Raw genomic sequence first — 19,393 nt, 5'->3', positions numbered from 1 at the left:
CTAAAGTTACAACGAAACGAGGGGGAACGTTGTGAGTTGCTGCGGACACCGCAACTCTACAGTTATACCCGATACTAAGTCAGTATGGCTCTCTTCCGGCAGACGCCGCTAATATTAAACGACACGACAAAGAGTGCGTGCGAGAGAGACAGAAAATCAGTCTGAGCGTGACGTCGGGTGCTGCGTAGCCAGTGCAAATTGATTTGTTCCTTTTGGCTATAAAAATGATCTGATCTGATCCAGATTCAGCAATCTGATATATATGATCATTATCTATGATTCTGCGTTTTTAGTTTTCTCGTATCCTCAATATTGTGGATGCAACAGATTTTCGTCCTTTGTGGGGGCGGAAGGGGGTGGGGCGAAATTTTGAGATATACGTTTTATAGTGAGATCTAACAGGAGTGCGGATACCAAATTTGGTTACTCTAGCCTTAATAGTCTCTGAGATTTGTGAATATCGCCAGATTTTCATCCTTTGCGGGGGCGGAAGGGGGTGTGGCGAAATTTTGAAACAAACTCGTCTCGGTCCGATATATTAGGAGTGTGGATACCAAATTTGGTTTCTCTAGCTTTTGTAGTCTCTGAGATCTAGGCGCTAATGTTTTACTCTAAGCAAAGCCGCCTATGCTACGTGTGTGTTAGAGAGAGACAGGGCGAGAAAAAATGAAATTGTTTTCTTGATTCTGGCTATAATAATTATACGATCTGGTTCAGATTTTGCACTCTAGAAGATATAGTCATCTTCTACGATTCTGCGCCCTTTGTGGGGGCGGAAGTGGGCTGGGCAAAGTTTTGAAATATTCTTGTAGCAGTGACATATCACAGAAGTCTGGATCCAAAACATCGTTGCTCTTCCTCTTATAGTCTTTGAGCACTATGCGCTGAAGGGGACGGACAGACGGACGGACGGACGGACGGACGGACGGACGGACGGACGGACGGCCGGACGGACAGACGGACAGACAGACATGGCTCAATCGACTCGGCTATTGATGCTGATCAAGAATATATATACTTTATGGGGTCGGAAACGATTCCTTTTGGACGTTACACACATCCACTTTTACCACAAATCTAATATACCCCAATACTCATTTTGCGTATCGGGTATAAAAACATAAAATGTTCACGGAAAAAAGTGTACATACAGCCTCTATGCTTTTGTATTATAGTCTCAAAGTCATCTTAATATTAATACTTTTTATACTTTTAATATTTGGTTGGTCCACCATTGGCATCTATTACAGCCTGTAGTCGTCGGGGCATCGATGCCACCAAATTTTCGGTTGTTGTGGGCGGAACTTCGGCCCAAGCTCGAATGAGGGCGGTTTTGAGGCTTTCCCGACTGCTGATGTTAAATCTTTCAAAAATGTCCCAAAGATGTTCGATTGGGTTAAGGTCTGGCGATTGGGGAGGTGAACGAAGCTGTCTTGGGGCATAATACAGCAACCAATCACGCACAAAATGTGCGGTGTGCTTTGGATCGTTGTCCTGTTGGAAGATCCAACTGCTTCCCAGGCTCAATGTATCCACCGATGTTTCCACAAGTTCCACTTGTATGTTGTAACTTTAGTATACATAATTTTTGTTTAAGTTTTTTTTCTGAAATAATAATAACTTTAAGTGTCCTAAATAATGGCATACCAACTTTTTTAATTTTCATTGCGAAAACCCGAAATATTGAAAAATCGGTGCTGTATGTTGACTTTTTTCCTTGACTGTATACTTTATGGGGTCGGAAACGCTTCCTTGTGGGTGTTACATCTGCAACCACTTTCACCACAAATCTAAAATCAATCACCCACCCACACACTCCTTGAGAACGGGAGAGAGCTGGAGTTGCCCAACACACGGGTAACTTCCTGATCAGTGCTTCCCTTCCCCTGCGTTGCAAAGTCCTGCTCTATGATTATATGGACATGCGCCATTCAAGTCCGGGGATGTGCATCTAAGGGCGATGACAGCTGCCCCTTGGTTTGCTCAAAAGAGATCTCCACATCCCCAAAATTGGGTATCAGATTAACCATCACGATAGTCATCACGTTGTAACGATATGTTGTCTAACCCTCTAGCTGCTTCGTTTGGACGATTAGAGCCTCCTTAAATCCCACGTGGACACAAACGACTACACCCGTCGAGTACTCAAAGTAGAAAAAATGACTTGTAAACTCTTAGATACTTATTTCTATGCAGTAAGCCGATGTATATATCAAAAATATTAGATCACAGTTTAATTAAAAGTGATTTATAATATTTTAATTGGTATATTTTCGGGCTTTTCTTTGCTTTTCGCATATTCCAAAATGTTGGAATCTCTCACACCTGTCTTTCTGGGTCTCGTGTATCCATGTATCCGTATCCGTATCGGTATCCGTGACTGTGACACGCCCACCACTCCACAGCCAGACAGCCACTGCAGCACTTCCGGGGGTGCCACCCACCCATCCGCCCATCCATCCATTTATTCATCTATTCCAGCCATCCATCGCGTAATAACTTTATAGGAAAACGAATTGGTAGCCGGAAAGTGGAAAAGTGTGCTCTGGAAATTTGAGGAAGGGAGATTGGAGTGTGCACTTTGGAGTGTGTATACTTTGGAATACCCTTATGGATATCTTTTGCGCAGCATTCCTTAGATATCCATCTTCATAGCAATCCATTGATATACATTTTTCCTCAACGATACTTTTAATATCGGGAAGAAGCTCCGAATAAAGAAAAAAATACCTTCCCCAACAAGTGCTTCTACTTTGGACAGGATTCTTATCAATACCACTTCCATGGAGGGTGTTCTTTCATTTCAAGGAACTGTAGAAACCGTCAAAGAATCCTTTAGCCAAAGGTACTTATCCCAGATAGAGGACAACTCTTCCTCCAGGGTACTCTTACTTTTAAAGGAAGACTTTCAAACACCATTCCCATTCCCCTGGGCATTCCATGCCCCTACTCGAAGATGCTTCTACTGAGATTAAAACTCTTCCTCAAAGATACATGTTCTTGCTCTAAGAAGAAGTCTTTCCATCGATTCGAAGAAGTGTCTGAACTGAGAAGAAGTCCAGCATGTGGATAGACTTTCCTCTAAGCTCTAAGAAGACCCGTTTTGTACACCATTCAAGAAACCCTTTCTCAAGGGTGATTTACTTCCAGAAGAAACCTTCTCTTCTCTAAGGCCATGAACTCTAGGGCATAGGGTATCCATCGGTGGGTCCCATGGATTAGCGGCTGCCCTTTAGTCAGCGAGGGAGTCAGAGAGGGCGAGCGGAAAATAAAATGGCGCAATGTCTGCTGCATCCAAAATGAAAAGCGAAAATGTACAAAAACTAGTTTTTCCGCATGCCTAGGAAAATAAAGAAAACATGTCGAAAGGCAGCGGCAGCCACATGCCACAAGAGCCGCCGCACAGCTGTGTGGCAGTATCCAGCAGCCAGCAGCCAGAAAGAAGAAACTTTTCCTTTTTATTTTTTTTATTTATTTATTTTTTTTGGGTCTAAGCGCATCTTTACCTAGTTTTTCAGAGGCTGTTGGTTAATTATCGGTGCACACACACGCGCACACAGGGGACAGGTGGTGGCAGGTGGCATGTGGCAAGCATCAGGCATCAATCATACGCAACGTTGCACCAGCGCTTTCCTCGTCAGGCAGCCAAAATGCATTTTCCAAGAGGCATCCCCAATCACATCACAATCTCACACGGCCCAAAAATAGTCATTATGGGCCCCAACCAAAAGAAAACTAATGGCCACAAAGCGGGGGGCAAGAAGAGGGGCATGGCAAGGCATTTGTGGCATTTGCACGATAATTGTCAAGCATTTTTTTGTCTTTCTTTTTTTTAGCGTATTTTGTCTTTTGCTGGGCGGCTCTTTTCAGTTCAGTTTGAGGCAGTTTCCTCATATATGCATCTGATAGATACGAGCAGGAGATGACAGCATACCACAGATTATCGAGAGATACTCCCACATCTGCGAGTGTCATTTATGGGGAGAAGGAATCATTTATGACAGAAGATCCCATGGATCTCTCTCGATCTATATGTATTTGCCTCATCTGGTAGATACACCGAACAGCGGTAGACTCTACAGATACTCCCACAACTGCGAGCTACATGAAAGGATCAATTTCTATTCCACAGGTAAAAGGACTCAAACCACTGAAGTTTCGGAAACGGGAAGCGGGAATTCTATATATCCATTTCGAAAAGGAAAATTTTGAGAAATGACACGATATAGATCCGTATGTCGGGAAGATTAAAATTTTAAAATACGAGGGACAATTAAATGGGGGATTTAAAGGATTTTTTTAGGGTCTTCTCCTTTGTGTATGTAGGCGATACCTGTAATTGTGGCACTATGGGATTAGTCTTATACTATCAAAAGTGGAATCTGGACATCTGAACCGTTCTTTGGACGCATTCATGTGTCTCTTGGTTGGATCTCTGTATCTGTACGATATAATTTTGGATCTCGGGTACTATGGATACTATGGATTCCTTGTAGATACATACGTATGCACATATCTGTATCGTTTGGGTTCGCTTTTCTCCCCTGCCACTCAAAGAGAGTGAGAGAGAGGGGGGGAGAGAGAGGTGTAAAATGCGGAACTAACGCCAGATGGGGCTTGGGGGCTAACAAAGTATATCTAATTGCAGTGCAATCCCCAATCGCCTGCCCCCACAGATACATGAATGCATGCGCCACTCGGGAGACAATAAAAATACAAAATACATACATATGTATATGCACTTTCAGCGACAGCTAGCCGCAGATACACAGATACAGATACAATTTACGGAGAGCAGAGCAGTCGAGACAATAAATATGTTTTTGTTCATATTTCAGTTATTTTTTTGTGGTTTTCCATACTCTTTGCCAGAGAGTCCCTTCGCATCGTAGAAATTGTGCCTCTGCATCATTGGAAGGAAAGGGTATCAGATTCTACGGTGTCCCCCCGTTTCAACCAATAAAAACGAACGACGTGGCAGTGGCGGGGCCTCCACAATTGCCGCTGGACCGTGGTGAAGGTGTTGTAAGGTGTTGGTTACATGCAACAACCACATTAGCACCACCATCGAGCACCGCCACAACGAGAGCCCCACAGCCACAAGGCAAAAAGCACAGACATTGGGGGGATTGAGTCGAACAACAACAAAGCAACAGCAACAGCAACAAAGCAACAAGTAAATGTGTAATCGAGTAATCAGGCGGGCATGCGGGTGCTGAAATGATTGTATTGTACGAGAATGTTGCAAAAAAATCGTACAAAAACAATACAAGCTTTCTTTTACCTGCCACGCTCCACCCTCCTGCAGCCCATGCCACATGCCGCAAGCCCCCTGGATCTGTACTCCTACGCTCCTACGGAAAGAAGGGCACTCTCCTTCAGCACCTCCACCACTAGGCACTAAATAGCGAAGTAAACATGCAACCAGTGCTTGTACGGGTCACCATCATGGAGATGGGCAGCACTTAAGCGGAAGTCGCTGGACCTGCACCTGACGCTGTTCTTCTACGGGGAGAAGCCCACTCTTCTCCAGGTAGATCGAATCCTTTTACGAGATGCTGCAATCGCGAAAGCAACAGGTCCCTTAAGTGGCACATTCCTGATTCCATGGGACCTTCGATGGGTTCTTCCATGGTCTCCTTCCTCCACTCTTCTTCATATTACTTTTACGGATACGTTTACAATTGGTTGCCAGAGATTCCTTTTGGATATTTATTTTGGTTCGGGGCTTTATAGAGATTATATTCCTCCTTGCGTCCTTGGGTCGGACGCTAAAGTTCCGATGTTAAATCAGCAGCTGGAGATCCATCTTTTCCCGCAGAGAGGCAGCTTCCCGTTCTTCCGTTTTAAGTGGCTCTCTTCCAGGAGCCCGGAGCTTCAAGGATCGCCCCGATCCCGATGGATATACTTTTTTTTTTCTTTTTTCTTTTAGATTCTCCTTGGGACGTCTTATCCGGTTCTTGGGTTGGCTTTTTGTTTATGCGAATTTTCCCTCAAAGAGGGTTTCCATGAGTTTTCCATGGGTTGCACTATTCCACATCGCAAAAACAGAGATATCCTATCCAAAGAGTCTATGTCATTCCGAACATTCTGTATCGCATTGCATTTTGTGTGCAGTGTTTTTGGGCCACGAGATGTCGTGTCGGATTGTTGTCTTGTGGTGTTTGGATTTTTGTGGTCTCTGGGGACTTTCCTTCAGCCGTTCTAACATTTCAGATCTTAACTAATTTGGCCCCAACACTGCACTGCACTGCACTGCACTGCACCCTCCACAGAATCCACAATCTTTTTGGAGCGGCGGCGACTCTGTGCTCCGTGCTCCGTGCTCCCTGCTCTGTGGCTGCTGCAATCTGAGACTCATTTACATTTTTCGGCCAGATTTTTGTTTCTGTTTTCCGCTTGGTCTTTGGTCTGTTTCTAGTTTGATATTTTTAGTTTATCTAACTTTTGATATTTTCAGCCAGCAAATAGGCGTCAACTCCTGCCACACAGCCGCACAGCCGCACAGCCACACAGCCATTTGGATCTCTCTGAGAATTTATGGGCAAAAGTGCAACCAAAGTGGGTGCAGCCGTGTGGCAGCCACCATTTTAAATGAGTGCTCGAAAGGAAAATCCCAACTAAATGTCAGTTTCCCGCATCGGGACGGGTGGGGGGAGGGGGGGACATATGCAAAAGTGCAAGTGTTTTCATCTCCTGCTGCGGGCATCAAAACTTTCACTCAATAAAGTTGTTTCGCGGCTGTGTTGTTGTCTTTTGGAGGCATGCCTCTGGATCCGCTAATGCTGCTGGCCCATTGTCTGGCCAAAGCACTGGCCCTGCCCTGCCATGCCCTGCCCTGCCATGCCCTTTCCTCATGTCTCATGTCATCTTGTGGTCATCTTTCATCCGTTCATCCGCTTATCCGTTCATTGTTCATGGTTTTTGCTCTTTTGTTGTTGCTGCTGGATAATCATCTGCCACCATCCCATCCAGACGTCTTGTCGAACCGAAACGAACAAGTTGTTTTTGGCGAATTGGCAAAGTGCTTTTTAATTGTGATTACAAAAATCGCCGCAACAACAAATGATGAGGGTCTGTCGTCTCTCAACGCCCGCCCAAAAAAACATGGAAAGTCCCAGTGTAGATTACAGATAATGCAGATACGAAGTACATATATGATTCCCAGACTTATGATCGATCAGGAAGTGTGTGCAAGAGACCTTCAGATTGATTGACAATCTAATAATATGTATATGTAATATGTATCTGATGGATCTTCAACTTTGCACTTGAAAATATCACATGAATATGTGATTCATACCAGAAAAATACCCAAAAGATGATGCGCAGTAGCAGCTGGGGGGAGCTGCTGTACGACGTTCGAAACGTGCCACTGATCCTGCCCTTCCAGAACCAATTGAATTTTCTCTCAAAATTAATTTTCGAGTGGTATTTTTTGTCTTGGGTTGGAAACTGGAGACTGGGGGATCGGCAGCAATATTCGACGACTGACATTTAAAGTTTAGGAGGCCACCAAAATGTATGCTCGAGGGACGGGCACCGCGATGAGGCGAGGCGAGGCGCCAGGCACCAGGCACGGCAGACAGCAGAACCGACACAAAGAGTCATGGGGGTATTCGAATAATTATAGATCTAATAATGGGCCTAATTGGCCAACTGTTTTGACTCAAACAATTAGCAGATGGATGATCGACTGAACGACTCAGCTTCAGCCTTCGGCCAAAACGGAAGAACTTTGAAACGAAAAGGCTTCGAGACAAGACACTTTTACCCTCCAATGAGATAGCTGTTGCAATAGCTGTGGGCTGAGGTTTCGAGTACAGCAATTAATTATGCCATTTTCTAGCACATATTTGCCGTGTGCGTGGAATCGTATGTTTGCTTCCCCCTCTCTGACTGCATAATGAACGACCCACGACGACAACCAGCAGCAGACGCAGACGAAGCAGCAGCGACTGGCAGTCGAAGTAGAAGTTCTTTATACCCCCCCGTACTTTGGTATAGATCTATAGCATAACTTTATTTATGGGCAAGTTCGGTCGTGAAGCACAGATACTACACCCCCGAGTGATCCACATCGGGTACTCGGTGCCGGGGAGGAAACCAGTTTAGTCGATTAAGATCGCGATTCCCAACTAAATCGAAATGGGAGTCTCTTGTGGTCGGGAGTATCTCCAAGATACAGCACCCAGAGCTAAATCTTTTTCGATTCCCTCGTAGAGGAGGGTATTACGATTAAGGTCAGGTGATTGGGACTAGGAATGAATAGGGAAGTTATAATAGAAAAAACACAGAAAATACTAGAAAATCTCTAAGCAATAGCTAAAAACCTGTAATTAATTCTAGAAAAATACCGGAAAATACTAGATAAAATCATTCCAGATAATTCAGAAAAATTAATAATGGAACAAATAAAACACTTGAAAAAATACCATAAAATACTTCTAGAAAATTCTAGAAAAAATTGCAGAATCATCTATAAATTATATCAAAAATGTCTCGAAAAGTACCAGAAAGTACCAAGCAAAGAAAGTCTATAAATAATGCAAATAAAATATAAATATAAGGAGAAAAATCAATAAATAATAGTGAAAAACTACTAAAAATACCAAAAAAATGTGTACTTAAAATCAATCGGTCTGTAGTCATTCCATGAGAGATTTATTAACTTAAGTTCTCTGATTTCTATGAAAATATATATTTAGTATCTGTATCTTATCCGTTGTTCGATTGTACCGTTGTCGTGGGAGTATTGAAGGGTATAGAAAAATTCGGTAAAGTTCACCTTTTGTGAATTGTTTTTCTTCTTTTTCTCGCTCTTTGTTTCACATTTTCATCATGACATTTATTCCGCATTCTTGTAACTTGATTTAGGCTTGGTGTTGCACAGCTACTAAACATTGTTGCTGTGCCTGTGGCTGCTGATGTTGCTGTTGCTGTTGCTGTTTGCTGATGTTGCTGGTGTCGCTGGGGGTTCAGGTCCAGGCAGGCCCCCGGACTGTGACACCGGGACAAGTGCGGAATCGTGCAGAGTTCTCTCACCTCTCCCCTCCACTCCGATCCACTCTTTTCTTCTCAGAGGAGAGGCTGGCGCAAGCGAGAGAGCTGCCTGCCGTAGTTGGCTATGGAATGGAATGCCGCGGGGGAATTCGCACTTAATCCACAGCAGAGCGGGACAAAGGGGAGGAGAGCGAGGACTTCGGGGGAGGAGATTGAGAGATTAAAATTTCAAATTGAGCCTGAGATCGCGAGATATTTTTGAATGGAGATATTAACTCGGAGGGCTACTTGATTGTGGGGAGAGATGCATTCTCATCTTTGTATCTTCTCCCTTTTTCAGTACAAATATTCTGCAGAAAAAGGAAGAGTTTGGGGAGGAAAGTTAAGGTTTCTGTGAGTTAGACTTCCACCAGAGCTAATGGCAAGCCGCCAATCCGAAGCATTTGATACCCTTTTAGACTCCCTTTATCAAGCCTAGAATAATCTCGCTCGAAAAGACGTCAGAAAACTTTTTGAGATTTATCCACCTTGAAAGAAATTGAATATTATACGATAGCACACCTCACCTTTGTCCTACAGAATAAAGGGAATTCGTATAGCCTAAAGATAGAGAGTCCCGTTGCATTATTCTCTGTGCTTCACACAGTGGGTGTCCCTGCATTTCTTGAGGCGAGAGATTCTTTAGCCTAAGATCGAGCGTCGCACTGTGGGCGCATTCCATCGCGAAAGTAATAAGCAAGGCTCTTTTTTTTTGCAAAAGGAACAACAAAACATTATTAACAGCAATAAAAAATATTATCTAAACAGAAGCGCCGTGTCTTTATCTCTAGAGTGAGGAAAGTTACAGATTTTGCAAACGAGCACGCATAAAAATACCCATCGTGTGTCGTCTCAGCCGAATTTGTGGCTCATTAATGCTGTTGAGCGAGAGAGAACGAAAGAGCTGATAGAACAACAGAGGAGTGTGTGCATTCCGTGTGCGAGAGAGCAAAGCTCCTAAACGAAGTGAAGAGATCAAGAGATAAGGCAATTGCGACTTTTCGGCGCACTGGTGTTTTTGTTGCCTGAGAGAGCGACGTAAAGAAGGATGGAAGACAGCGCTGAGAGAGGAATGGAAGAATGAAGCAATTGCGAGAGCGAGGGCGAGGGCGAGCATGCATTGCGTGTGAGTGAGATGAAGAGATCAAGAGATAAGACAATTACGACTTAGCGTCGGCCGCAGGCCAGGCAAAAAGCAAAAACAAAATGCAAGAACACGAAAAATACGTGTACCGTTTGATCTTTATGCATTGAAAAATAATGGTACCCTGTCTGTCGGTGGAAGGGTATACCCGCGCAACAACAATCCCAACACAGCGACGGCGACGGCGAGTGCGACGGCGACAACAATTGTTGTGCAATTTATCTTTATTTAATTGAACTTTTACTTTCATCGGTTATTGCTGTTTTTTGCTTTTGTTTTTGTTTCTCTGCTTTGCTGCTCGGCGAACGAGCGCGTTTTATATTCATTGCAAATAATTTTTCAGAGTCAAAAATCAACAACAAAAAAAAGGAGTAATAAAACTTGAGAGTGTGTGTGTGTGTGTGTGGGAGATACGAGTGTATCTGCATCTGCACCGATATATCTGTATGCTAATCCGGCAAATCAATTGATGTGCGCCGCGAGCACTTTACACAAAAAAATTCGATATAAATTATTAATTCGAAAACAATGTACGGCCGAAAAATCAAGCAAAAAGCAAACCGAAAAGCAACAAGCTAACTGGCAAAACGATACAGAAAACGACAGACAAAAGCCGGCAGCCGAAAAAGAAAAGTTCAAGAAAATCGAATCCCCCAAATCCACCGACAGATAAAGATACAAACAAGAAACCAGAAACCAGTTTCTTTTATTCATTTTTTTGCCACAGAGAGCTTTTTCTTTGGCAATTTAATTTGCCTAAATGATGCGGGGGGATATTTATGACAGGGAGGGGGACAGAGAGAGAGAGAGAGAGGCAAAGGTAATTGATGCCTGCATTTCGCAGATACTTTTGGAAACCACCTCATAATGGGAGCCGCAGATCAGATCCGCCAGATGAGATCATTGCCAGCAGCAGTCGGAACTGCGGAATTGGACGGCAGAATGTCCAAGGAATGGTGCATGGAATATGGTTGGGTTTTCTATTAGAGCTTGTATTACCAGAGATACTAGACAAGAACAGAAGAAATGTTTATAAAAAATAAAATACTGGGAAATACTAGACAACAGACTAACAGACAATATACTATAGTAGAAAGACCATAAATACAAAAAACCCTTTTAGAAAAATAGCGGAATAATATAAAAATATAAATAATACAAATAAAATATACCATAAAAAATAACAGAAACATGTATTCCCCAAATCAATCCATCTGTTTTCCATTCCCGAGAGATTTACCAGATAAATGTTCTTTGGTGGAATATCCATGGAGCATGGACACGGAATATGGCATTATTTTTTGGAGCTATTGCCAGAAATTGGTTGTCTATCAAGGCCTTTGCCGTGCAAGGCCCCAACTTGTTATGGCTAAGCCACACTGGGAGAGATTGAGAGAGTCGGAAAGGCGGGAAACCTATTTCCCGCTCGTTGCGCACAGAAATCCCCCTCAAATATGGGTCACTGGGGATGGGACTCATCAACGAGTGCGCTCTCGGTGGAGGTCAGGGAAGAGCACTGCAGTGCATTACGGATGACTGATGACCTCCACGAATGGCAGCCGATTGGAAGTCCAAAGATGAATGCGTTTCATTAGGCTTCACTTGTCTGTGGATCGATCGAAACACGTGCCGTGCCGTGCCGTCCACAGGTCCGGGCTCCCAACCATCCAATCATTCGGTGATCTTTCATTTCTCTCTCTGTCAGTCTGTTTGCATCGATCGCTCCATCGCGGCTTCAAGGTGTCGATGCCGTAGAAAGCAAAAGTTAAAGCCCGAAAGCCCGAAAGTAAGGCCCAAGTATCTTGACCCTCATTAATTCATTCAAGTAAGCCGCAGCCGCCGCAGCGTTCGCGAAAAAAAAGGAAAAACTTGAAATTTACAAATTTTGATCTCAGTTTCAGTTTCGATTTCAGTTTTCGGTGTTTCAGATTGGAAGATGGGAAGACGTGGAAGCTGGAGAGAAGATTATCGGATGTTTAATATTTTTTTACGGGCCACCTGCAATTAACATATGAAATTTATTTAAATTCAATTTTTATTTAACATTTCTCTGGGATCTGGCTTGGACTTCTTGGCGAATGTGTTTTCACTTTCGTTTGGGGCATCCGAAAATCAAAAACAAAAAATTCCACCAGGCAGTGTGGAGCATCCGGCCACCTTTTGCGGCCAGAGCAGAGCCAACCTGTTTGGGCCATCGGCTCCCTGACTGACTGCCCGCTTACCCGTGATTATTGTGATTATTGGTGGTGTCCGAGAGACCACGAGAGATGGAGAGAGAGAGAGAGAGAGAGAGAGAGAGAGAGAGAGAGGGAGAGGGAGAGACGAGACCAAGTCGAGACACCAACAGAGAAGAGACACAAATTGAAAACCGAAAAAACCGAAAGTGAAAATATGTTTATCGGCTGTGGCTGTGGCAGTGGCAGTGTCTGTGGCGGCGGAAAAAAGAAAAAAGAAGGAAAACAAAGCAGAAGATCGCATAGATCGTGAGGAGTCCCCCCCAGCCCCTGTCCCCACCGCACCGCTCCATCGACGATCGCTCAATGCCGTAAATTAAGTTGGCAATTTCTCGTTTCTGTTTGTCGGTGAAATCTGTGGCTCGGACAAAAGAAAACTCCTGCCGGTGGAAAGCGGTTTCCCTGCGGAATGAATGAATGGGGCATGGGGTCAGTCGTTGAGTGGCAAGAGTGAGTGCTGCCATCGAAAGGGGGTTGCTGCTTGACCTCGACCCCCCGCAGAAGGACAACTGGGGAGGGGCCTGCCCGGGGAATCGGAGTTCCAATCTCTAATTATTTCTATTCCTAGTTTACCTTTCGTCTGCGCGGTTGAAGTGGCTTCTGTTGCTCCATGCTGGATTCACACGCACAGTCCACGATCAAATCCCCTGGAGAACTGTAACCACAACTGGGACGACAGCACGTCTGTGTCCCCACGAAATTTGGGCCGAATCTTATCTCCAAGGCAGTGCCAAAAAATACGATCCCCATTTATTTGCTTTCCTCTGACACTGACAATGATATGGCGATCGTGAGAGATATAAAGATACATTCTAAAGATACTGAAAGATAAAGAGGGAGAGAAAAGAGCCCGGCAGCACCAGCAGATACGAAAATGTATCTTCTGGATGTGGCCTAGCACTTTCACTGCCACAAACTACACATATCTTACATCTCCATTTGGTTAGGTCTAGAGATGGGAGATGTATCTGTTGGAAATGTATCTATAAGGAAATGATTCCATAGAAATGTATTTATTTTGTATCCAATAGATATAGGAAATGTATCTCTTGGTAATATGTATAGAGTATCTATTCAAACTATTTATTTAAGATTTCTCTATTGAAAATGTATCTTTTAATAATTTGTTTATTGGAAATGTATCTATTGAAAATGAGAAATTTAGTTAATTATTCGAAATCTATCTACTAAAAATGTATCTATTGGAAATTCATCTATTAGAAATGTATCTAAAGGAAATGTTTTTACTCAATGGAAATATATCTATTGAAAATGTATGTATCTATAAAAAATGTATTTACTTATTGGAAATATAACAATCGGAAATTATTTAATAAAAACTTATCCATTGAATATGATTCTATGTAAATGGATCTATTGGAAACGTATTGAAAATGTATCTATGAGAAATTTATTTACCTATTGGAAATGTATTTATTGGAAACGTATCTATTGAATATGATTTTATGGAAATTTATCTATTGGAAATCTATCTATTGAAAATGTATCTAAAAGAAACGTATTTACTTATTGGAAATACATCTATTGGAAATGAATTTATTGGAAACGTATCTATTGAATATGATTCTATATAAATGTATCTATTGGAAATCTATCTATTGAAAATGTATTTATGAGAAATGTATTTACCTATTGGAAATATATCTATTGGAAATGTATTTAATGGCAACGTATCTATTTCTATGGAAGTTTATCTATTGGAAATCTATCTAAATCTTTCTGTCGAAATGTCTGCTGATGTAGCTTTGCAGATCTCTCGAGGGTCAACATCTGGTGGGTGGCCCATCTGGTCCATGTCCGTCATAAATTTCAATCTCTATCTCTTGCACGCTCTTCGCTCTTTTCGGCGTAGGTGGCCGCAAATGTATCGCATTACATGCACAAGATACTTTTGTATCTTTTTGGCTGTAGTTTTTTTCGCGGATTAAGTAAGGCTCCAGTCAGAGCCGGAATCTCTCTCCAGCGTCGTCGCGGAGTTGGGATTGGGATTGGAATTGGAATTGGAGGAGACTTCACATGCAAATCAAAAAGACAGGAAATTATTACAACTTTTTACAAGCCCCTCTCCCCCCACTCACACCGTACACCGGCTCCCCTTCGGTTCGAGTCGTTTTTTTTGGTCATGTGCCTGGGTTTCGCTTTGCTTTTTTCGATTCATTAGCATTACATGGCTTCCGTATTTGGTTATGGACTGACTCCCCAATGGAGCGCGGGCTCCAAAAACCATACCACAGATACAGACATAGATAGATTATTTATGAATGTTTTGCATAGGGTTCGAACCGTTCGTCGAAAAGTGGAAAATGGGTCAGAGATTCCGCATAAAAGGAATGCTCGCCCCACCATCGTTTACAGCTATTTCAGTGTTTCAGGTTCAAAGTCTGGTTTGGGGATCGCAGATACATAGTCCGTAAGATACAGCCTAGCCTGTGTGTCGCTCGATTCCCTTGATATGTTCTAGGGAAGTGCCTGCTGCTCTCTTTGATGTGGTTTTCGGGGCTGCCTTGGCGGCTGATCTCCAGTTACATTTAACGTGTGGATTACGATCGAAATGGCGCATCACAGAGTCGTCGTAGCCCCGGTATGGCGTCTGTTAGGTGCGAAATTCTTGTGCAAATGCGATAATTTATCCATCAATCAGTTGCTTGGTGGCACACATTCCAGATGCCGGTCGCTGTTGAAAAGCTGAAAAGCTGAAAAGCCATCCAAAATGCTCGTGAGAATCAAGTCTGTGTGTCTGCCAATGTCAGGCCTAGAATCCGCCAACGGCTTACGTCATAAATAAAGTGGAGCCAATCGCCGGAGGAGCATAAAAACCAGACACCAGACCCCTCCACAGACCCACAGACGGAGGCCACCAGCAATCGGCGGATGGCGGACGGCGGATTGCGGACGGCGAACCAGTTCCACATAAAAAAAAACTGCACTTTGAGATCAAGTTTGCAGCAGGAGAGGCTGCAACTGCAACTGCAACTGCCACTGAAACTGTGTGGCTGCTGCGGCAGATGCCTTATGCAACCTGTGGCACATATGCAAAGTGCTGCCGCCCGGAGAGAGTCGGCTTAGCCCCCAAATTCTAGTACAGATTGCGGTAGTTGACGTCACAACGGGGCGGCTCGCTTGGAGGCCAACGGCAGTTGCCGTTAGATGCCATTGAGGAGCAGTCCGCTCCTGGTGCTCCACTCGTTCTGTGCTGGATTGTCGTTTGAAGGTTGCTTTGGCTTTGCCCAGAGTGCAATTCCATGTAGGAGCCGCCCCTTGAGGGACGCGGCAGGCCCGCAGAATGTCAGCAAAGCCAGGAAGTGATTGCTGGACAAAGCGAAGCTGGAGCAGGTGGAACAGGTGGAGCGTGGGCCTCGAGAAGGGGGACCCACAAGTGCACACATATGTAGACAGACAAACAGAGGGACAAGTTATAGGAAAAGGTGATCTAGCATATTATGACATTTCGCCTCGATCGAGATAACGCGAGCAGCAAAAGGTGTGTTGTGTCAGTGTTTCAGGTTTGCAATCACAAGTGATTTATTCGATAAGTACTCATCCGATCTTTCTTTGCGGCAATTACACGATGTAATGGGATTACATCAATGCAATGATTATAAATGTGTGACATTTAATCGAATTATGTCGATAGTAATTCATCAAATGAATGGAATGAGTGGAAACGTTTAGTTCGATGGCTACGGTGGTTAGCAGTATCAAGAGTTATCGTAAAGAATCGATAACATTCGATAAATATTTGCATTTGATCGATACAGTTATGGAGGGCAGGTTGTTCCTAAAGGTTCTTACTCCCGAAATGTATCGATAACAATCGATTAATGTGAAATAGATGCATAATCAGTTAATGCTGATTTTTGTTTGGCCGATATGCAGATTCGATCGATTTATCGACACAAGTTTATCAAAACAATCGATAATAATTAAATCGAAAGCCAACATTTAATCGAATTATTGATATTTGGATTGCCATAAATGATTATCGATCTGTCGATAGCAATTGGTGGTCAGTCGAGAAATGGCCAATCGATAAATCATTTCATTAGAAAGCGTATTGCATCAAAAATTGCAATTGCAATCGCCTTGCCTCACACAGAAAGGGGTAATCACGACTCGTTAACGGAACGCACAGACACACGAGTGGAAAGGGGAATGGGGCAAGGAGGTGCAGGGTGGTGCAGGGTGGCGGGTGGCAGCAATTACTCAACTATATGTTTGCGATGCACTAGCCAAACCCAAGCACCTCCTCACACCACAGCCCCACTTTTACCGCCTCATCAGCATTTCTACAATCGAAAGAAAAAAACCAAAAATCAAAAAAAATTATTACTAATTAATTATTGTTGCACAAATGCTCGACGCTTTGCTGCACTCCAAGCCGCTCCCCGCCACTGTCCGCTCTACTCCTCTGCCTCTGCAGCAAATGTGCTGCATGAAGAGCGGGGGGGCGGTCGGATGGGCTCTGAGCAGGCACTTGTTTGTTATGCGGTGCGCGGCATTTCGTCAGCCCCGTCGTTCAATTGGGGGGCCACTCATTGGGGCACACACTCAATCAAGGGAGGGAGAGCAGGCGAGAGGATGGAGGATGGAGAGCATTGGGCACTTAATTTCGTTTGAGCCGCATTTCACTTTCCATTTCTCCACAATCAAAATGCGTCGAGTACTTGCCGCCTGAAAGACTGGGGATACCGCGACGCGGTGATTGGAAGGCGCAAAAATTTCAATTTCATTTTATTTATGAGCAGGCAGGCGACACTTTTGAATGCAAATGACGGCTAAATTGTGCTGGCCAAGCCAGAGACCGCTCTCTTTCTCGCTTTCATGTACACACCATTGTGGACCCTGTCCAACTGTTTTTCGTTGGCGAAATGCAGCCTTAAATATGACAGAAGCCAAGGGATAGCCACCCATCATTGAGTGAAAGAATACCTTCGTCGCAAGCCGCTTCCAACCTCAGGGAAAACCCCTCACAAATAGAGTTTTCATGATTTTAAGTCACTAAAAATTCGAATGGAATTTTAATGGAGTTTTAGCCCCGATTCTAATGGGAGCAAAAAGGTGTTAACCTTAACTCAAACCAGCGGTGGGCATGCACTTGCACCCAGCTGAATTTTTGTTGAGCGAAGAGTTCCAAAGAAAAGCCCGAAAGTGCAAAGACAAAATACACTCGAGTTTCGCCGATATCGCTCCCAAATTTGATCATGACAATAGTTGTGATGTATCTAAAGGTACTCCTGCTTTCCATTCCCCATATATGTATATAAAAATCTACAAAAAGCAAAAGAACGTTTTTGTCGAGGCACATGGGCAAAAACTTTGAGATCTAGAGAAAAATCTTCCGTGCCGAACACCATAGAGAATGAAAACTGAATCTAAGGATCTAATTCTGATGATATATGTTTCATATTTCGGTATAAATTAAAAAAAAATATTATTATTATTATATTATATTCTAACCTTAGAATATTAAGAGCACATAATTTCCATTCAATTGATAACACAAGAAGAAGAACTTTAGAAGACACATAGATACTACTGACATCCCATATATTCTATCAAAAATGAATGATAATTTCAAAAAGAGAGAAATTGAAGTCAGGCGATAAGATCTGAAGATCTTGTGGTTCCCATGGCGGAAAACCCTATTCCATTTGGGAAATTGGAAACTCCACTCCGAGGCCGCACCGTGTATAATCCCGTGAAGTAGATCGCGAGACCCAGAGATCGAGATCTCTTTTTTGCGGCCACCACTCACCGTGTTGATCTTCTCCATGAAGACGCTCATTTGGTTTTTGGCAGACATTCTGCTTAAGAATTCTTCCGGTCTCCCCTTCACAGAAGTGTCAGACTCAGGCAGTGCCTGTCGGCAAAGGCACACACATCACGCACAACACAACACAACACTAATCGCGGGATTCTTTCAACGAGAAACAAATAAAAAAAAAAACAAAGCATTAATGTGGAGAATGTGGCTCGGCTCTACTCTTCACAGTTCTCTATGGAAAATCACGCGCGCGATTTCGCTTGGGTTTTTGTGAGTATTTTCGATTTCGGTGTTTGGTTTTTGAATCTATATTTTTTCACCACGAAAGCACCGTCTTCGCATGCGTTCTTATCGACGGCTGGCAACGCATTGAACGCTCAAGACGTGTCCAAGGCAGCGGCAAGCTCCAGACCAGAGCTTGGGCCAAAAAGCCAGAGACGGAGCCAGAGACAGAGACAACCGACGACAACCGACGACAACCGACAAGCAACGCCGACGTCGTCGTGAGCCGAAGAAGTTGGCCAAGACAATGTTGCAGCGACAGGTGCCCGCTGCACAGAGAGAGCGAGAAACCGGCTCGGAGGTGTGCCTAATACTTGAGACGCCACTGTGCCGAGTGCCCCAGTCCCCACACGCCCCACTGTGCGCCTCTCGCCTTGGGGCTCTGGCAGATTGGGGCCGTTTAGTGGGTGGTTTGTGCTTGTCGGGTGGAAATGCGCGCATTCCATGTGGAATTATGGCGAAAAACAAGGGCAGGCCCAGGCCCACTGCTCTGACACTCACTCACTCGATGCTAAACGAAAAGCTGATTGCCATGACAGTTCAGAGTTGAGGGGAAGTTTCCCAAAGTACCGCTATCCTCCTTCTTTTCTTCCCGCATCCATGGACTCTTTTTGGGCAATTTTCAAGGAATTTTTAGTAGAAAACTAACACGGGAATAATCGAGGGTGATGGTATCGAAACAAATTTCAAAGATGTGTCGATAAAATATCGATATTTTGGAGGTAACTTATCGATCAACTTGTCAATAAATAGAGACATACTGGGGGATCGAAGACATGTGTATTTTCACGCCACGCGACACGAATTTATCGATAAAAGGTCTAATCGATAACGTATCGATGAGTTAAAAGTGCCAAGCACTCAAAACGACTCGAACCATCGATTGTGCGATTCAATCGGGCCAAT

General features: G+C 43.7%; 1 protein-coding gene across 2 annotated transcripts in view; it reads right to left on the bottom strand.

Moving 5' to 3' along the window:
* Positions 1 to 18,294, bottom strand: part of LOC108151896 (disheveled-associated activator of morphogenesis 1) — a 29,000-nt gene extending 10,706 nt beyond the window's left edge. Inside the window, exon 1 of one of the 2 annotated variants that reach the window (XM_017280799.2) lies at positions 18,197 to 18,294. In XM_017280799.2, coding sequence (XP_017136288.1) covers positions 18,197 to 18,244 — 48 coding nt within the window. In that variant the 5' untranslated portion in view covers positions 18,245 to 18,294. Of the gene's footprint in view, positions 1 to 12,993; positions 13,048 to 18,196 lie in introns of those variants that run through there. The other variant, XM_017280798.2, reaches the window with a different exon arrangement.
* Positions 18,295 to 19,393: the final 1,099 nt, after the last annotated feature.

This window comes from Drosophila miranda, chromosome XR (genome assembly GCF_003369915.1).
Source record: "Drosophila miranda strain MSH22 chromosome XR, D.miranda_PacBio2.1, whole genome shotgun sequence".
NCBI classification, from domain to species: Eukaryota; Metazoa; Arthropoda; class Insecta; order Diptera; family Drosophilidae; genus Drosophila; species Drosophila miranda.
The sequence above is the reverse complement of the archived record's forward strand: the minus strand, read 5'-3'. Positions and strand labels throughout refer to the sequence as shown.